The sequence below is a fragment of the Astatotilapia calliptera genome, chromosome 18 (assembly GCF_964374335.1).
Source record: "Astatotilapia calliptera chromosome 18, fAstCal68.1, whole genome shotgun sequence".
Taxonomy (NCBI): Eukaryota; Metazoa; Chordata; class Actinopteri; order Cichliformes; family Cichlidae; genus Astatotilapia; species Astatotilapia calliptera.
In genome coordinates this window covers 24,153,248-24,171,129 of record NC_137439.1, presented here as the reverse complement: position 1 = coordinate 24,171,129, position 17,882 = coordinate 24,153,248, and the positions used below count along the sequence as shown (strand labels likewise).

At 40.8% G+C, this 17,882-nt stretch overlaps 1 protein-coding gene across 2 annotated transcripts in view; it reads left to right on the top strand.

The window, feature by feature from the left end:
• The window catches only part of pik3r2 (phosphoinositide-3-kinase, regulatory subunit 2 (beta)), a 32,316-nt gene that overhangs the window by 6,078 nt on the left and 8,356 nt on the right, over positions 1–17,882 (top strand). For both annotated transcript variants that reach the window (XM_026149875.2, XM_026149876.2), the window contains exons 2-15: positions 624–1,510; positions 10,640–10,732; positions 12,184–12,258; positions 12,714–12,863; positions 13,910–14,120; positions 14,243–14,328; positions 14,428–14,530; positions 15,706–15,804; positions 15,972–16,152; positions 16,348–16,467; positions 16,635–16,777; positions 16,888–17,064; positions 17,208–17,279; positions 17,419–17,589. In XM_026149875.2, coding sequence (XP_026005660.1) covers positions 1,192–1,510; positions 10,640–10,732; positions 12,184–12,258; positions 12,714–12,863; positions 13,910–14,120; positions 14,243–14,328; positions 14,428–14,530; positions 15,706–15,804; positions 15,972–16,152; positions 16,348–16,467; positions 16,635–16,777; positions 16,888–17,064; positions 17,208–17,279; positions 17,419–17,589 — 2,000 coding nt within the window. In that variant the 5' untranslated portion in view covers positions 624–1,191. The remainder of the gene's footprint in view (positions 1–623; positions 1,511–10,639; positions 10,733–12,183; positions 12,259–12,713; positions 12,864–13,909; positions 14,121–14,242; positions 14,329–14,427; positions 14,531–15,705; positions 15,805–15,971; positions 16,153–16,347; positions 16,468–16,634; positions 16,778–16,887; positions 17,065–17,207; positions 17,280–17,418; positions 17,590–17,882) is intronic.

Below are 17,882 nucleotides of genomic sequence, written 5' to 3'. Positions count from 1 at the left end.
TTTGACAGAAGTCAAAATATTTCTTAGGCAACACAGAGCTACCTTTTTTCTCTCTGATGGAGAGTGAACTGTTGCAGAGGGTTCTGCACGCCTTAGAAAATTCTGGTCGCCCTACAGTCGAGGTGCAGTCCTTATTTTCCTTTGCATGCCAGTTCAGCTAAAACCCCTTTTTTGCGGTTCTGTTAATCGTACGTGCCGTTGTGTGAGTTGAAGAGACGTTCATTTCACAGGAAAACTTATTGTTCCTGTGGAAACTGTGACGAGTCAGTTAAGGCTTTGAGTGTGTGAATGTAGAGTGGAGGGAATGGAGGCTCCTGTCCAGGGACCCAGTCTGCTGTTGGTTATGACGCAGCAGCATCATCCGAGCTCTCTGTCCTAACCGAAGACTGCACAAATGCATGGAGCTGTCGCAGTTCGCCATTTTCATGCGCCGCTTTAGGCTTCGTTTCACATAGATATAAGTCGCGTTAATTATTGCCATTTATCGAATAGATTTGACCTTTAATCCTTTTTTTTTTAAATTGTTTTTTTAAAATAGTTTTATTTACTTTAATTTTTTCGACTAAATTTTAAGTCTTTTTCCAAATTTTTTTCTTAATTTATGCACTTTTTATTTCCTACAGGTCGGTCATTATTCCTGCCCCAAACATGTGGGATATCTGAAAGAGCCAGAGAGGATTAGAGACCTTCCCACCCTGGCACTCGTCCGCCAATCGGGCCACTTGATTTAACCGCGGAGAGCCAACGACACGGGGCCTGTCACTGGGAAAACCCTTTTCCAGGCTGTTCCAGTAGCACCCAGCCAGCAGGTTTTTGCTGCTTGAAAAAGCATGTTGCCAACGATCTCCCTCTGTTCCATCATCTGGCTCAACCGGGGTATCAAGCTGAGGAAAGTGCACCAGTCCACCAACACCGGTCAGGTGTAAAGCCGCTGCCACTGCAGACACAAAAGCAGCAGAGCTCCTCGTTATTAACTTTTAAAAATGCTGCTGAGCTTCGGCTGACTTCCCCTCCTTTCATCCCCCCCGACCCTCTAAGCCACTGTACCAACACCAGACTCGAGTAACTCAGCCACAATTTTGGTTTCAGAGGTGGATTTCTGTCTAGCCTAACCCTGTTGTTACAGCGGGACTCAGGCCGATCCTAAATCCTCGAAGCGGTGGCCATTTTACTTTTTGCCTCTGTCACAAAATGGCGGTGGAAGGTTTCCAGTACCGTGCCCTCTACACGTTCACCAAGGACCAGGACGAGGACTTGGATCTGCAGCCTGGAGACCTTCTTACAGTCAGCAAGGCCTCTCTGATGTCCATGGAGAACTACCAGGAGGGCTGCGTGGAGCACCCCGAGCGTCTGGGCTGGCTCCTCGGGTACAACGAGCGCACTAAGCAGAGAGGCGACTTCCCAGGGACGTATGTTGAGTATGTGGGCCCCATCAAGATGGCACTCCCATCGAGTCAGCCAAGGTCCCAGCGACCCCTGCCTGCAGCTCCCAAACCAGAGTCAACTCAAGGTAGGGGGCACTATTTAGATCATTTTCTTTTTTTCTGCTTTTTTGTTTGTTTTTAGCAGCCAGTGGTGAGACGCTCACGGCACATCACTACTGTAAACTAAAGGTGGCCTTTAAAGTAAAAAAGATAACATAATAACAATGAGAAAAGAGTGAGATATCATTAAATTTTACTTTGTGGCATTTTTAAAATAGCAGAATAATTTAACTTGCACATATGGGGATGTGAGCGACTAGTCGGGTAGGCATTTAATCATTACGTGCCAGACATGCTAGCTGACTAAATAAATTATTCTTATTTTATTAGTGTACAGCAGCCACTGTTTCAAAGATGTTACAATGCTGCTGACCTCCACCCTGACAGTTATTGCTGCATCCTGCACGCTCTCTGAATAGAAGCTGTGAACGAGTAAAGGTGGAATGACCCTAACGAGCGCTGTTCTGCTGTAGTTTGATGTAAAAACGAGTGGCTGTATGTTGGGCGCACAATTTGGCGACATTTAAAATATGATTTAATTAACGAGGAAATGATAAATGGTTTCATTAAGCTCCTATATAGAATTTTTTGGGCCTGAATTTAAATGAGTCCATTTAAAGTAGTTTTAAGTGTTTTGCTGAGGGTTTTCTGCCTCTTAGTCAGCTAGTCTCATTTTTTCTTGTTTAAATGTCTAGACAATTAGTTAGTTGGTGTTAGTTTGTTAGTTGGCCTTGAATGTGCAGAAAATATTGATGCAGAAATTTGCTAAATAATAGTTTGTTTATTTTGCTCCCTTTTACCTTTTAAGATATGTTTGGTAATTTTGAGCTGCATTTGTTTTTTGAGGTGGGGAGCTTTTTGGTCTTTGTTTGATAAGACAGCGGGGAGAAGACAGGAAAACTGGGACAAAGACCAGGGGGAGACACACAAACATGGTGCTCCTTCATTAGCCTCACAGTGTAGAGATTTCTTGATTTTTATTTTTTTGGGGGGGATTTTTTTCCTCAAGTTTTAAAAGAAAAACACAACTTCTCGCATGCCCAGCTGTTAGCAGCAGCTAGTTTGGTGTACTTGATGTTTTCATAAGGCTCTCACATTTGGCAGTGACCGCCAGTTGACCCTTTAAGCTATACTAAGTAAGCTTTACCTCTTTGTAAGCGTAGCCAACTTAAGTCTGCGTTGAATAATAAAGTGCTAATCCGTCGACTGACAAGACTCTATCAGACTCTACTGGTCTGGTATTGATTGTATCGGTCTTTGCGGCTCTTGACGCAGGAAAACTTGTCTCTGCAGTGCACAAAAATGCATGCCTGTGACCCCTCCGAGTGTAATCAAGAATCACAATGGCTGGAGGGCCTGTTGATGCTGTTTTCAATTGGACGTGCCTGGGTTAAGGATACTGGCTCTTTTGACAAACTGACATTTTTATAGGTGTTTTTAGTTTGTACAAATGAGGAGTTATTCAACAGTAAAAGGAATACAACAGCCTTTTTTTACTCAGGGATAATGCTCTGCTCTGTCACACTCTTCACTCCCATGGATTTTATTAAAATACTGACATTTATTAATAATGCTAAGAATCTGCTCTGAGCTGCAGCAGCTTCCAAGTCAAACATTGACTTGGCATGCACTGGTCTACCTTAGCAAGCTCAAGTTCAAGTAAAACTTTGATTTGTGACCAAAGTTCTTCCACACTCCCAAGATTTCCATCAATTTCTTCTAATTTGCACTTCATTGCTTTTGGATTCAGCTGGATAATTTATTGCTTCCTTGTTCTCCACATAAAACCACACATTCCTCTCCTTATAATTCCTTTTTGCTCTTTTTTTTTTTTTTTTTTTTTTAATGACAGATGTGCTAGTACCACTCTGAGCATGTAGGCTGTGAACTCTGAATTACCTCTGGTGTATCCAATTGGCTGATCATGGTGTATGGCCAAATACACGGGGGCCTCATTCAACTAGTGTCATTTTTATTTCTCATTTACCATTTTTAGTATCATAGCTGTAGCACAAATGTCTGCAGAATTATCAAATTAGCTTTTTTCATGCCGATACTTAAATAAAGGCTGAGTGAAGGACATGAATTAGGGAATAAGCAGGGGGTTTTCTCCAGCAGAAGCAGGTAAGGACATACTGTAAGTATCCCCGTGCTTTGACCGACAGTGAGACAAACCAGTTGGGCAGCTGGCGCTTGTGTCTGTGATTTGGAAAGACAGGGGCAGAAGAAGCAAGTGAAATAGGGGAAGAGAAAGGGGGGAGGTGTGGGCGAGAGGGAGGCAGGGCAGTGGCTCAAGGAGGGGTACTTTGGCTCAGCACCAAAAGTGCATTGTACATTAGAAATGGTCAAACTTTTACAAATATCATCTTCATTTCCTTGAAAGAACAGAGGCCCTAGACTTGCTGTGAATAGAGCTATTGTTGCTGTGGCACCATTTGCTATTCACAGAGATGGTAACATTACCAGTACCAGGCCTGGTGCTTAGGGGAGTTGACTACTTTACAGGCTTGAATGCAACTAAGAACAATTCAGCCTCACTAAAAGCTGTTAAACTATAATTTATTTGTGTAGAGCACAACAAGAGAGGTCATAGCTCAAGTGAAAATTATTATATGCGATACACTCACCTCTTCTCTGTAATCCCTACTTTTACAGCTGTTTACTTACTATAGTGGCTAGCTAGTCATTTTTGAGCATAATTTTAGACTCTAAAACAGGGGTGTCAAACACAAGGCCCGGGGCCAGAATCGCCACAGCAAAGACTCCAGTCCAGCTCACTGGATGTTTTTGGAAAATTTTAACAAGGGCATAAATTAATGGACTTTAAATTGTATTTTGTATTGTATTGTAGCTTTATTTCAGACATATACAGAAAAAAAAACAATATATACACAAGTACACATACTTGCATTTACAAATACGAATATATATGTAAATACACACATGTATGTGCTCAGATAAAACATAAAAATAAAATAAAACAAAGTCTAAATGACATGAAATGACAATTATTAGGTCTGAAATGGAGTAGGAAGAAGTATAACATACTTATTAATCCCTACCCCATGCTCAACATTCTATTGAATCCCACTATTCCCATCATCACTTACCCCACACAATATATACAATGGATCATCAACTTTATCAGTTTCATATTCTTCCAAAAGCGGTTTTCGAAACGTCTTTATAACCTGACTAATGCCTGAACATTGCTGTAGGTCCACAGTAAAACTGAAACAATTTTACTGTTCCACAGGTGGAATAAATAGTAACACAAAAGGTTTTAACCTTTGTCCGTGCTTTAAGAGTCTTCAGATTTAATTTTCCCCTCAATTCATAGTCCCCTTCTCTGTCAAAAAACATCGTATGTAAATTTCCTGGTAACATATTGTATCTGATTTGTACATAATTTTTGCAGTTTTATATTTTATAAGATCCATAAACTTCAGAATTTTTAATTTCAAGAACATGATGTTAGTATGGTCTCTAAATCCTGCTTTAGTAATCATCCTGATTTCTTTTTTCTGAATTTTACATAGTGGTTGAAGTGAAGTTTTGTATGTATTTCCCCAGATTTCCACACAGTATTCCAAATATGGCAATATAAGTGAACAGTAAAGTACCCGGAGTGATTTGGAAGGCAACAAATGTTTAACTTTACTCAGTACAGAGATGCTTCTTGACAGTTTAGCTTGTATATGCTTTATGTTTTCATAAGTTTTCCAACTTATCCTACTGATAAAGACCTTCCCCACGGTCATTCATACTACATCAAAGGAATTAAATAATAGGTAAGCAAATAATTTAGTGAAAAAACAGGAACTTGTATCTATCTAGTATAGAATGCATGTTTCCACAATGTATCCACACTAAAATAAATATGATTTTTTTTGAACGGGCAATTTCTGTGAATTAACAAAAGCTTTCTGCTTTATAAATAAAGGGCAGTCTTAGCAATTTTACACATTTATTTCTTACAAATTAATCCCAAAGATTCATGCTGTTGATGTCTTTCATTTACTACATCATCATTTGTTTATGGTGTAGAAAACCTGAGATGTGCTGTTGTAATTGCTCTACTATTTCCTGTATTATAAACGGGATTAAATATGCAGTTAGACTATGACAGAAATGTTAGACAGAAAGGAGATTTTTCACTGGTCTGACTCACTTAAGATCAAATTGGCCTGTATGTGATCCACAATATAAAATGAGTTTGGCTTCCCTGCTCTAGAAGCTTTTTATGCATTTATTTTTTAGGACTAAGTCTGTAATATGTCTCCCTTGCTCTCCTCATGTGTGTACAAAGTGGTTCATTTACACTTGTATGGTATTTTTGTGTTTGGTTTTATTCAGATATTTGGATTTAATTAATTTGAACACTGCACACAGCAGCTGGAGAGGAAATGTTTCAGCCTCATGCAAAAGCTTGTAAAATTCTCAGAACCCAAGTGTATTTTTTTTTTTAATCAGAAGTCCTCCTGTTAACCATTATTTTCATCTCCATCTGGTGAAAGAAACCAGATTACGCATTTGCATTCGAGAAATTGGGTTACCGTAGAATGTCGACAACAACTTGGCTTAAGTACATGCAAAAACTGCGTCATTGTTTTTCAGCAGTAGCGAGTGAAATGCAAAACGGAGATTTCTTGCTGGCTAAAATATGCAAACAGTTTTTCTGCTTTTTAAAGTGACATTGCGAGGGTAGGCTTGGCAGATGGTGTCATATAGAGTGCAAGCATTTTGTACCCAAAAAGAAACAGGGGGACTTCGATAGACTAACTGACTCACACTCCAGATGTGCTGCTCTTTTGTTGTTGAGTTTATAGAAATTAAATGTAAACAGAGAAAAAATGAACTCATGATATTTCTCAACCTGCGACTGTAACGAGTCTGAAAAAAGGTTTTCTTTCCGCCTCTTTGCCTTCCTTCTCTCCTCTCTCTGGCCTCACTTTAACTGCCTGCTGAAGTGAACCATGGCTTGGCATTTTTGCAAACTCCTCCCTTGTTCTCCTACTCGCACCCCCACCCTTCTCTCCTCCCTCGTCCTCCTTCCATTTCTGCAGCCCTGATTCACATACTCGTCTGACAGTGTCTCTGGGCGGCTATAAACCATGTTCACGAAGCCAGTTCTCTGAAAGAAGAGGCCTCTCCTCCTCGCTTTCTCTGCGCCTTACCAGGAAAACACTTTCAAAGAACCCACACGAGAAGGGTGGGAGGGAGGTTGAGACAGTAGAAAAAGACAATGGGAAAGTTATGGAGAGGCTGGAAAGGGAGGGAGGCACGGGTCATAGGGTAAGCAAAGGCCACCCTATCCAACTGCAGATACAGAAAACCAGCTGTACTTTCTTTTCTTTGCCGATCGTTGTGGCATTCTGCAGCTAGAGAAAATGTTACTGCCGTACAGGAGAACTTATTTAGGTGCGAAATTGTGTTACTGACGATTATTTATTTTATTTTATCTTATCTCATTTTAATTTTCTTTACTTATGCTTTTAGCATGTACAGCACTTTGTGAACTCTGGTTTTATGTTAAAGTGCTTTATAAATAAAGGTGGTATGGTATGGTAAAAGCTTCAGTAAATCAAATGTTAATTTATGTATTTTGTAGCATGTATTGATTGACCTTGTTGACTAGTGAAAGCACAGGAAGATAATAAAGTCGTTCAAATTGTGGCAATGTGTTTGTAAATGACTAAAAGAAGTCACTCAAGATGCTGTGGGGAAAATAAAAAACGTGAAAGGATAAAGAAAAGCTGGCGAGCTGTGCCCACTCCACATCGATGGTGGCTGCAAATGGATTGACATAGAAAGTTAAAAAATTTGTGTGCATTTGTAGTCTATTCTGGCAGTTTTTTAAAATGTGTTAATAATGATAAATGATTTTGTATCATTGATCTGTTTAATTGTATCTTTATGAATTAACAGCCATATAATAATAAATGAGCTTACTAAAGCATTAAATATAATTTTCAGTTTTAGAAACTGTAGCAGTGTGCACTTACAATAAAATTTGACGTAACCCGATGATAGTGTCTCTTTTCTCTTAGTACTCTGTTTGAGGTAGTCTCAGAGTACAAACTTCCAGCTGCCCTTTTGCTTGCTCAGCATGCATTGTAAATATTGCACAGTCATGCTCATTTATTTGTGAAAAACCAAAATTGTGATTGAGATTGAAAATTTTAATAATTGTGCATGCCTATCTGTGCTGTTGCAGTACACCTGTAAAGGTTATAATCAGCTCGGTAACAAATCTAACTGGCGTTAGCTGATAACTTAGAATGCCATCATCCAAATATGGTAACGTCTAGCTCCAAATAAACAGTGTGATCCTAACATTGAAGCTACAATGCATCACACCCAGGATTGAGTGGTGAGAAGGTGGCTGTGTTCATCTTTTATGCTATGTTTATGTTGCACGAATCAACTCCCAGTGAGCCTACTCTTACGGGTATCACAGAAAGTGTCTTTAGTGCCATTTGTCGTTCTTCCCAGTAATGCCTGGAGGCCAGTAAAACCAGACTGAGCACTGAGAGCAGATCACCTCCATTTGTTGAGTTTTCAGGGGCTCACTACTACACGTGTAGCTTTGAAATATGTTGTGACAGGAGTGGATGGTGTGCCCAGTCATGATGCATTGCCTGTCAACATAGTTGGAGTGCAGTGAAGACATGTAGCGGTGAAACACGACCAGCAACTTACAGTGTTACCCACCATCTGTGAGCCAGACACCAACTGGCCCTGTCACCACTGCACATAATACACGCATTCATGGTATCACTTGCCATGGTTCAAAATGCGAGCAAAAATCTATCCCAAAGTTGTTGTTTTTTGTTTTTTTTCCATTTTAGCCTCAAATATTAAGTGCATTTGGAGAGCAATCAAACCTTTTTATAGGAATGGAAACACTTAAGTTAGGCTTCGATACCGACCAAAGGCCAGTGTTTATCTGGGGTTTGACATTTACTAATGTTGGGAAACTCAGACGGGCAGAGTTAGTGTTTCGATGGCTAATTGAAACCAGCAGTTTTACTTTATTGAAACCAATAAGCAAGGATGAAGCAGTTCAGCCTTTTCTACTTGTCGGTTGATAGCGATAGTAGGTGTAGTTGCAAAGTCAACAACGCTCTTCTGACCCCATGACCACAGAGCTCCAAATCTCTTCTTGCATTAAGATCAGCACAAGAACTGTGCACTGGGAACTTCGCGGTCGTGTGGGTGGCCCAGTGCTTTTGTCCATGTTGTGTTTAATGTAAATGGTTATAAAATAACATTTGTTTGTTTTTTTAAATAATGAATGCTTTTCTCTTTTTTTTTTTTCTTTTCTTTTTTTTTGTGAAGCTTATCACATATTATTGTTGCTGTTGCACTTGAAAGCCACACCCTAACTTAAGACATTAACCTGAGACCAGCATGAAGTGTGTTTTGCATGAGTGTTAGGCTAAAGCAAGGAAATTCCAGAGGTTTAATTCGACCTGGGAATTCATGCTGTACACGGAAAAATCTCAGCTTCTGACACAGAGGTCTGAGAGGGAGAGCGCAGCACAGCCAGCTACATATTACATAAGCACACTGATCGAGAAGATATCCAGCAAATATTTTGCTTCACATAGCTTTGCTTTCTCAAGCCTACTCTTGCCTGTCTTAGGCTTACCTCGGACTGAGCGAGCGAGTCAGTGCAAACATACAAATACTGGATTTGCAACACTGAGCTGACCTTCAAATTGTCAGCTTTGTGTATAGAAAGGTGGTTACATTACACACAACACTGTTTTTGGGTTTCTTCTCACTTGCACACATCGCCCGACTGCAAACCAGATAAAAAAAAAAAAGAGCGAGCTCGATGAGAGGGGGACAAGGCTGCAATCCAAAATGGCCAACAAGTATAAAGAAGACGAAGAGCTGTCGGTGCCTGCGAGAGAGCTGGAGACACCGCTAGGCAGAGTTTCCACGTTTAAGCCGACATGGTGGCACAGAGCGCGAAAGAAACAGCGAGGAAGGGGGAAAAAAAACAAGAAAGGAAATAGTCGAATAAAAACTTAAATTAAAGAGGCCTAAAGGGGGTTAAAACAAAAAGGAGCAAGAGAAAAAAAATCCACTAACAGGAGAGCAAATGAGAGAGAGAGCGAGTGAGACTAAGAGACATGGAGGAGCAGGGGAGAGAGAGCAAGGAATGTGCTGACGCGGCGTTTCTTGTCTGAACTCCCCAAATTAATAATCAGCAGTGGTTTAGCCGAGCCGTGCCAGGAACAGGAGCCTACTGCCAAGCCCCGGCCAGGCCAGGCCCTCCCTGCTCCCAGACCCCCCTCCACTACCCCTCCTTAAAAAAAGAAAGAAAGAGAAGGGGGAGGAAAAAAAGAGAGACCCAGCTCACAGGCCTGTTCTGGGGCCGAATAAGAGGCGCTGCCTGCCTGTTCTAGCTGGGCCGAGCCTGGCACACTGCCACAGGGCTTTTGCTTGTTCAGGAGTTTTGATTAAATCCTTTATTGTGCTCCACTCACGCAAAGAGCTAAGGCGAAACACTGAGCAGGACAGAGTGAAGGGGAGGAGAGAGAACGAGAACGGAGAAAAGAAAAGGGAGTAAAAAGAGGGGGAGGGAGGGAAATGGGATCTCCCTTTTTTTTTCTTTTTTTTTTCTCCCTCTAGCTTTCTCCTTTCCTCTTTCTCTCCAACTGAAAAGATGTTTGATTTAGTCTGTGGGGAATTGTTAAGTAGATAAAGTTTTTTTTTTTTTCTTTTCTCGATGCCTCTTTTTTTTCTGGTGACCTTTTTTACTTTCACTCCTGCATGAAATCCCCTTTCTTCCTTTAGTACAGTCAGTAAATTGTTCTGCAGTTATTGTCATATCCCATCATTCAGATTTGAGGAGGACAATGTGTCCCAGCCTTTGACATTTCTGTCCATTAATTATTTATAAGAAGTGTTTTGTTTTGTTTAATAAATACTGTGCAAACAAATGCAAAATAAATAAATCCCACGGGGCTTTTGAAAATGGCTGAGCTTGTGAAATAAATATCCATTATGTTTTATTGTGTTCCTCATAAGTTTTGTACATATTATGAACATATTTCGTGCTCTGCTTCTCTAAGTGCTCGTACTTAACAGCGGGGTTTGTCAATGTAGCAGTGTGACTGAGATTTGTGCTGTTGTTTCAGCTGTTCCTGTGCCGGACCTGAGCGAGCAGTTCACACCACCAGAGACGGCTCCCCCGGCCCTCGTCGGCCTCATACAAGCCATAGAAAAGAGAGGTATATTCATACAAACCAGCCAAGATATTCATCTGTTGTCTGTCACGCTGCCTCTGCTGTCTTTTCATCTACGTGCGACTGTCTCCCTCTCGCCATCTGCTTCTTGCTTTCATGCCAGCGTTTGCACATGTGCAGACATGCAGACAGTCGCACAGAGGTACAAGTGCTCTCACAAGCTCATGCGCATTCACATTCAGTACATATAAGTTCAGTGTGGTTTAACTGAGAGCAGACCCGCTAAGAGTCCTGCGCAGTGGGTTTGATTCACACCGTGTTATTAACAAATAGAGCTCGGTGGGACTCCATTCACAGTTTTGCCTTTTTTTTCTCTCTCTCTTCCTTCTAACTTTCTGTGTCATTCACACCAATTCACAAACTCTTTCATGTACAGAATGTTAAAAAGTTGTGAAAAACTGCTTCACGGCTTCTTACGGCTTTTTGTTGTCCAAGACGAGGCGTTTACCCTCATGCAAGACAAAGAAAAGCTAAATTGTGACGGCGGAGATGCAGGAACAAATCAGAGAGTTTGTCTGTGAATTGAGTTACATAGTGTTGGATAATGAGACAGCTGCATTTAATTTACTCAACATTTATGTGTATGCTTGGAAAAAAATCCAGTATATCAAGTATACCGAAATACATAATATACAATTTTATACAGAAATACTGGGATGCATGCACTCTTATAAGTGGGCTTGTTCTGTTTTTAAAAAGTATCAGAGTATAGAGCAGAGTATATTTTATACCTAGTCTAATATGTTTACAATATGAATATGTCCTTTGCGAGTTATTATCACTAACAAAAAATATGAATTCAAAATTTTTTTCATCATCAGAGCAAGAAAAACACAAAATCCTGGGGGAGAGCTAGAGTTTCTACTCGCAGGGAACTACAATAAGCTGTTTGTCCAAAAATAAATTTTATTTTGGCAAAAATGAGTTGAACTGAAACGTGATGATTAGTGCTGAGAGTGAAATAGATGAGATGACCACAGTTTGGAAAGAAAAAAAGTCTCTGAATCCCCAAAATTAAAAAGCAATGGATAACTTGAAAATTCAAGTCCACCACTGCAAACGTGTGAGTCCTTCTTCGGTCTTTAAGATGTTGCTTTTGAACTTTGTGGGCTGGTCACATTCTCTCTGTTGTTGGATACAGTACTGAACTGTCACGTATTTACAGACATTCAGCTAGTAATGACACACATTCTTATTTTTAATTATTGTTCTTGTTGTTGTTACTTCTAGATTTCATAGTTACATTGCGCTGCCTTTGCCTTCTTTTTCCATTTCCAGCTTGTTGCACTGCGTTAAATTATCTAGTGCAAGACCACAGCCATAGAGTCAGAAAACAATCTGTCACTACTTCTCTGTTTTCCATCTAAATGTGTCCTCTTTGCTTCTTCGTTCCTTCTGAACACATTTACTAAAATTGCTCTTTCTGTCTGTCTCAGGTCTGGATTGCAAGACGTTGTACAGGACACCTAGCTCCTCAGGTTCAGATAGTCCGGTGTACAGCCTGTGCTCTGGTGAGTTACATTTGTCATTTATCTGTTTTAGATGTTATTTGATCCTTTTCTTTAACAGAACTTGGGTATATTTGGGATGGTTTCTCAGCCTGCATGCTCTTCAGCAGGTCCAATTCAGTGATTTAAATAAGAAAATCCACTCCAGAAAATAACTGAAACAACACAAGTCAGTACAAAATAAAAATAAAAGCTAATTGGAAAATAACTTTTTTCCTCAAAAAAAAAATCATTTTTTGGTCTCCAGAAGATACAGTTGGTGTTAGGCTTCGGGGTTAGTTTCATAGCTTTGAAGTGGGGAAAAACACCAAACACTGACATGATATGTTCGCTCTTGTGTACTTTCCTTGATTAAACTGCCTTTTTATTCCTTAAACTTCTCCCTGACGCTTGTTTGAGTTTTTTATTCTAACAAACTGCACCTTTTTGGTCTTTTGCTTTATGTATTGATCATCCAGAGAGTGACGTGGTTCAGAGGGATCTAGGTTTCCTGTCTGAGAGCGTCCTGCAGTACCTGAGAGACCTTCCATCACCTGTCATCCCTGCCTGTGTCTACCCTCACCTACAAACTGCTCTCATGCAGCAGCATGTCCTACAGCAGTCAGCAGGTACATCAGATCACAGATTGAAAATCTTAAAGTTGCTGCTTGTATTGACTGAGCATTTAGTTTTTCCAACAGGGACAGTGTGTCATCTTTTGTGCATTTTCTTCTCTTTTTACAATAATGTTAACAGTACAAATTAAATATTCTGCAGCTGCCTGCTCAGGGCAGTTAAGTTTATGCAGGTGCAGTTTGAAAAGCAACCCTAGGACCCGTTTGAAACAGTCACTGGTGTCTGCGTGATGAATTAGGCTTTTCAAGAGAAAGTCAAGTTTGCACAAGTTGACGTTCAAACGTTGACAGCATGACTTACAATGAGTGTTGCCTTAAGCTTGAAAAAATGAATCTAAAATCCCGGAGTATTCACCGGAAAATCTGCAGCACACACAGTTTGTACTTAATGGGCTTAAACGTGAACAAAAGAGCTGCATTCAGGACCTCATTGTGCCAAATCTTTTTCAATTTCAGCAAAAGAACATAATTAATAAAAGGTGAAACCATCTCACACTGGGGTATATTCTTGTTTGTTTTATTGAAATGGGCTCACATATAACTATAGGAAAAACATACGCAGAATGACTGATTAAGATGGAGATTTTATGGGGTGTGGACAAAATGGCAGTACAGTGTTATAGAACAGCACAGGCACAAATGAGCTGCTGCCGCCGTTGTTTTTGTGGACAGAAAGGCACCTTTCAGTGCTTCAGTGACTATAATTTAAGCGAAAAAATTGCACAAGGACTAAACTCAGCCTTGTGCACTGCTGTTTGAGTTCACTCTGATGTCAGCATTGAGAGAATGGAAGCAGGAGGGCAAGCTCCCTGAGGCATGTTAGATATGCTTCAGCTGATTCTCCTCCACACAAAGGACTCTCTGATTTCATTTTTGATATATATGTTTGTCCTGTTTTCAGCGACATGAACTAATCACATGCGTTTTAACTACCAAATACAATCAAATGCACTCCTTATATTCTCCTTTTTCAGCCAGCTGTAATAAAGATGCACAACTGAAGCCTAAACAGTTATTCACAACGTTTATGCCTTTCTCAGATGGTGCGGTAGCTGGAAGCCACAACAGAGAAGTCAGCCTGGTGCTTGAGAACTCGACCACCGTCCCTCTCCATCACCGTCTCACCCTGCAGTATCTCCTCACACACCTGGCTAAGGTCACTCAGGCACAGGCCAGCAATGGCCTGGATACAAACACGCTGGGAAAGATCTTTGGCCCCCTGCTTATCTGGACCGGCCCCTCCACTGCTTGGTAAGTAGGGTTTTTTTTACTTTCATGAAACAAATGTGTAACAAATATGTAAAGGTGAAATGATGATAAAGAGTTAGCAAATCTAAATCTACATGTTGGAAATGTGAACTGTTGAATGGCAGGTTTCCAATGGATGATGAGTTCCCCACCTTGGTGGTGGAGAAATTGCTGATAGAGAGAACTACAGGTCAAGACCTCACTCCTCCAGGTAAGTTATGTTGTTTTAACACTGCTTGGATCCATTCCTTTATTATAAAATACTGCTGAAGGAGGTGTGGGTTTCTGATGCGTTTGTGTCTGTTTGCAGTTCTCCCAGCGAAACCTGTGAAGTCAAAAATGACACCATCAGCCATGACAGACACGAGCAGCCTGCTGAATGATGCAGAGTGGTACTGGGGCGAAATATCCAGGCAAGTTTTGGGCTCGTAATATTGATTTTGTTTGATGTATTGTTTAAAGAAATGTCTGATTAAATGGACACTTGTGACAGATCCATAAAGATTTCTATGTTATTGAAAATACTTAAAATTAGTGAAATCATGTTAGTATTTTGCTCTTAAATAAGATCCAATGCCTCTTTTTCTTAAAGAGCAACACACCTTTAATGTTTCAAATGTTTTACTTACTTTTTGTGCTAAGTTTTTAGATGCAAGTTAATTTGTGTTTGGTCTATTATTTCTTTGTTGTAATGATGCTTCTTGGCAATAAATATTACACCATTGGAAACTTGTTTATTTTCTTAAATGGTGCCACGTTCATAATGAAAATACATTTGTGGGTCAAGCAGCAGAGCAGCATGTGGCAGACTTGCTAAATCTTCTCTGCCAATGGCAAACGGCTTATTCTGCTACTGACTCTTGTTTGAGGTTGTCTAGAAGAAAGCGCTGAAGAAACATATTGGTAATTTAAGAATTTATTGATTTAACAAACGGGGTGCTCAGTATCATGTGGAAGACCCATACACAGCCACAGCTGCCTGGCACCCCTTCCTCTTGCTGCTCACCAGCTTGGTCACACACTGCTGCAGAATGACGTCGCACAGCAGTCGTGGCTTTGTGTAATTCTCATTGTTACAACAAAGAAATAGTCGCCCATAGACAAATTAAATTTTTGTGCTCAGTTTATATACAGTCTGCAGCAGCTCCTATAAGCTTATGGTGAAAAGTATCATTTCAGCTGCCGATGTGTCTGCTGATCATCTTTCATTTCAGTAACTAAGCATCCATCTTTTTTCCTAACCTTATGTTCTTTGTGACTTAGTGTGATATTCTTAGCCTGGGGGAGAACATTTAACAAAAAAGCCAGACTCTCCTTCCACAAGCTTCTTCCAGACTTTGTCATACCTTTTCATTTCTTTGCAGTAGTTGCTTAAACCTGTACTTTTGATGACGGCAGTATTTAAAGTATCTGTTTTGCAGTGTTAACTTTAAAAACTAGAGTCAATCAAAATCCTGAAAAAAGTGGGACATCTGATCAGCCAAGAAAATAATGACCACTGGGGGGTGCTGCAACACACAAAACCAAGTTCCTGCTTGGCCTCCTCGTTGCTTCTTGCAGCTATCTAAATATGCTGCTATATTTGCAGAGAGGAGGTGAATGAGAAAATGCGAGACACTCCAGACGGCACCTTTCTGGTCCGAGATGCTTCAAGTAAATTGGAGGGCGAGTACACTCTTACACTCAGGTGAAGTAACAGCTGTTCTTCAATACTCACTTCAGATTTAGTATAGCCATAGGAAAATGATATATAGTAGAAACAAACCAGGCCTTTGCTACTTGACGGACAACATGTATTACAGTACATCGTCTTATTTACTACCATGTTCTTTTGGCTCCTGTCTCCGTCTGCAGGAAGGGGGGGAACAACAAGCTTATAAAGATTTATCACAGAGACGCGCGGTATGGTTTCTCAGAGCCTCTGACCTTCCTGTCTGTAGTGGAGCTCATCAATCACTACCGCCACGAGTCACTGGCCCAGTACAACGGCAAGTTGGACACAAAGCTTCTGTATCCCATCTCCAAATACCAGCAGGTGGGTGAAGCTGCACATTACATTAAAATAAATCAGCTGTCATCACAAGATGTGAATCATCCAGCTCATAATTTTCCCTCATTCCATTTACAAATCGAGAATGATATTCATTAATAACACGCGAATGTAGTCGGCCTGAATCTTCAGTAAGTGGTGATCTTGCTGTCGTCTGTTTTTCATGTGGTAAAAAATCAGCTGGTGAAGGAGAACAGCATAGAGGAGGTGGGAGAGCAACTGAAGATCTATCATGAGCAGTACCAGGAGAAGAGTCGCGAGTACGACTCTCTGTACGAGGAGTACACACATACCTCGCAGGTTTGAATAGCACACATGCTGACAACCACAAACAAGAGATGTATTTCAGAGTATTATAAATCCTAAACTAGCATAGTGCGTAGTGTTTGTTGATGTGATCCGTAACAATATGCAGTTTATCCTGAAGATAAAATGGAGCTGGATTGAAACGTCTCTCTCTGTCTCAGGAGCTGCAGATGAAACGCACAGCCATTGAAGCCTTCAACGAGACCATCAAGATCTTTGAAGAGCAGTTTGAGACTCAGGAGCGGTACAGCAAAGAGTCTTTGGAGAGATTCCAGCGTGAGGGCAACGAAAAGGAAATACAGAAGTACGTTTGTATGCATAATTCTGTTTTTAGCACAGATGCAAACAAAGCTGCTATATTTAAACAACATTTTGGTGAGTTGAAGGTATAATGTTCGAATTCTTGCAAATTAGAATCCAGAGCAACTCGGAGCGTTTGCAGTCTCGTGTGAAGGAGATCCACGACAGCAAGTGTAAGCTGGAGCAGGACCTGAGAGAGCAGGTGTCTGATAACAGAGAGATTGACAAGAAGATGAACAGCCTCAAGCCAGATCTCATGCAGCTTCGCAAGATCAGGGACCAGTACTTAATGTAAGTAAACTTTTATCCATGCATGAAATTGAACTTTACACATTCATATATTTATTCTGTTTACAGTCGTGAGAACCTTAAATGTCGTGCACAGGAAGTAACCTGTAGGTCAGCATTAATTCTGTTGTCCTCTGGTTTTTCAGATGGTTGACGCAGAAGGGGACGAGGCAGAAGAAGATCAATGAATGGCTGGGTATAAAGAACGATGCTGATGAGTAAGTGACTGCTCCGCAGCTTGTGCTGTCATGAGTGAAGGCAGCTGCACCTCTGACAGTAATGAAGGCAGTAGTTAAGCTCATTGTTCTGTCTGGAGTTTCTTTCCTGCTTGATAGTTTTTGTTCATTGCATCTTCAGCTCTTTCTCACTGGAAGAAGATGAGGGCTCACCCCACCATGACGAGTGTACCTGGTACGTGGGCGACATCAAGCGCACCCAGGCTGAGGAAATGCTGAGAGGCAAATGCGATGGAACCTTTCTCATCCGTGAGAGCCAGTCACAGAAGGGCTCTTACGCCTGCTCCGTAGTGTAAGTTTGTGTTTAACCCTGTGAGGTCTAAAGGCTTTTTCACACCTGTGGTTTGTTTATGCTGGTCCGAATCATTCAAGCTTGTAAACTTGTAGCTTTTCCCCGTGATTTGGTTTGTTTTCACACAGAGAAGAATACAAGTGAACCAAAATGCGTCACTACCAACTACATGCGAATGTTCAGTCTGCTCATTTTTTAAGCTCAAACCTGCATCCTACACCTGGTATAGTTCGAAAGAGGTCAGATCACATTCACACCATAAACAAAGCACACTGGAGTTCATTTGAAACCAA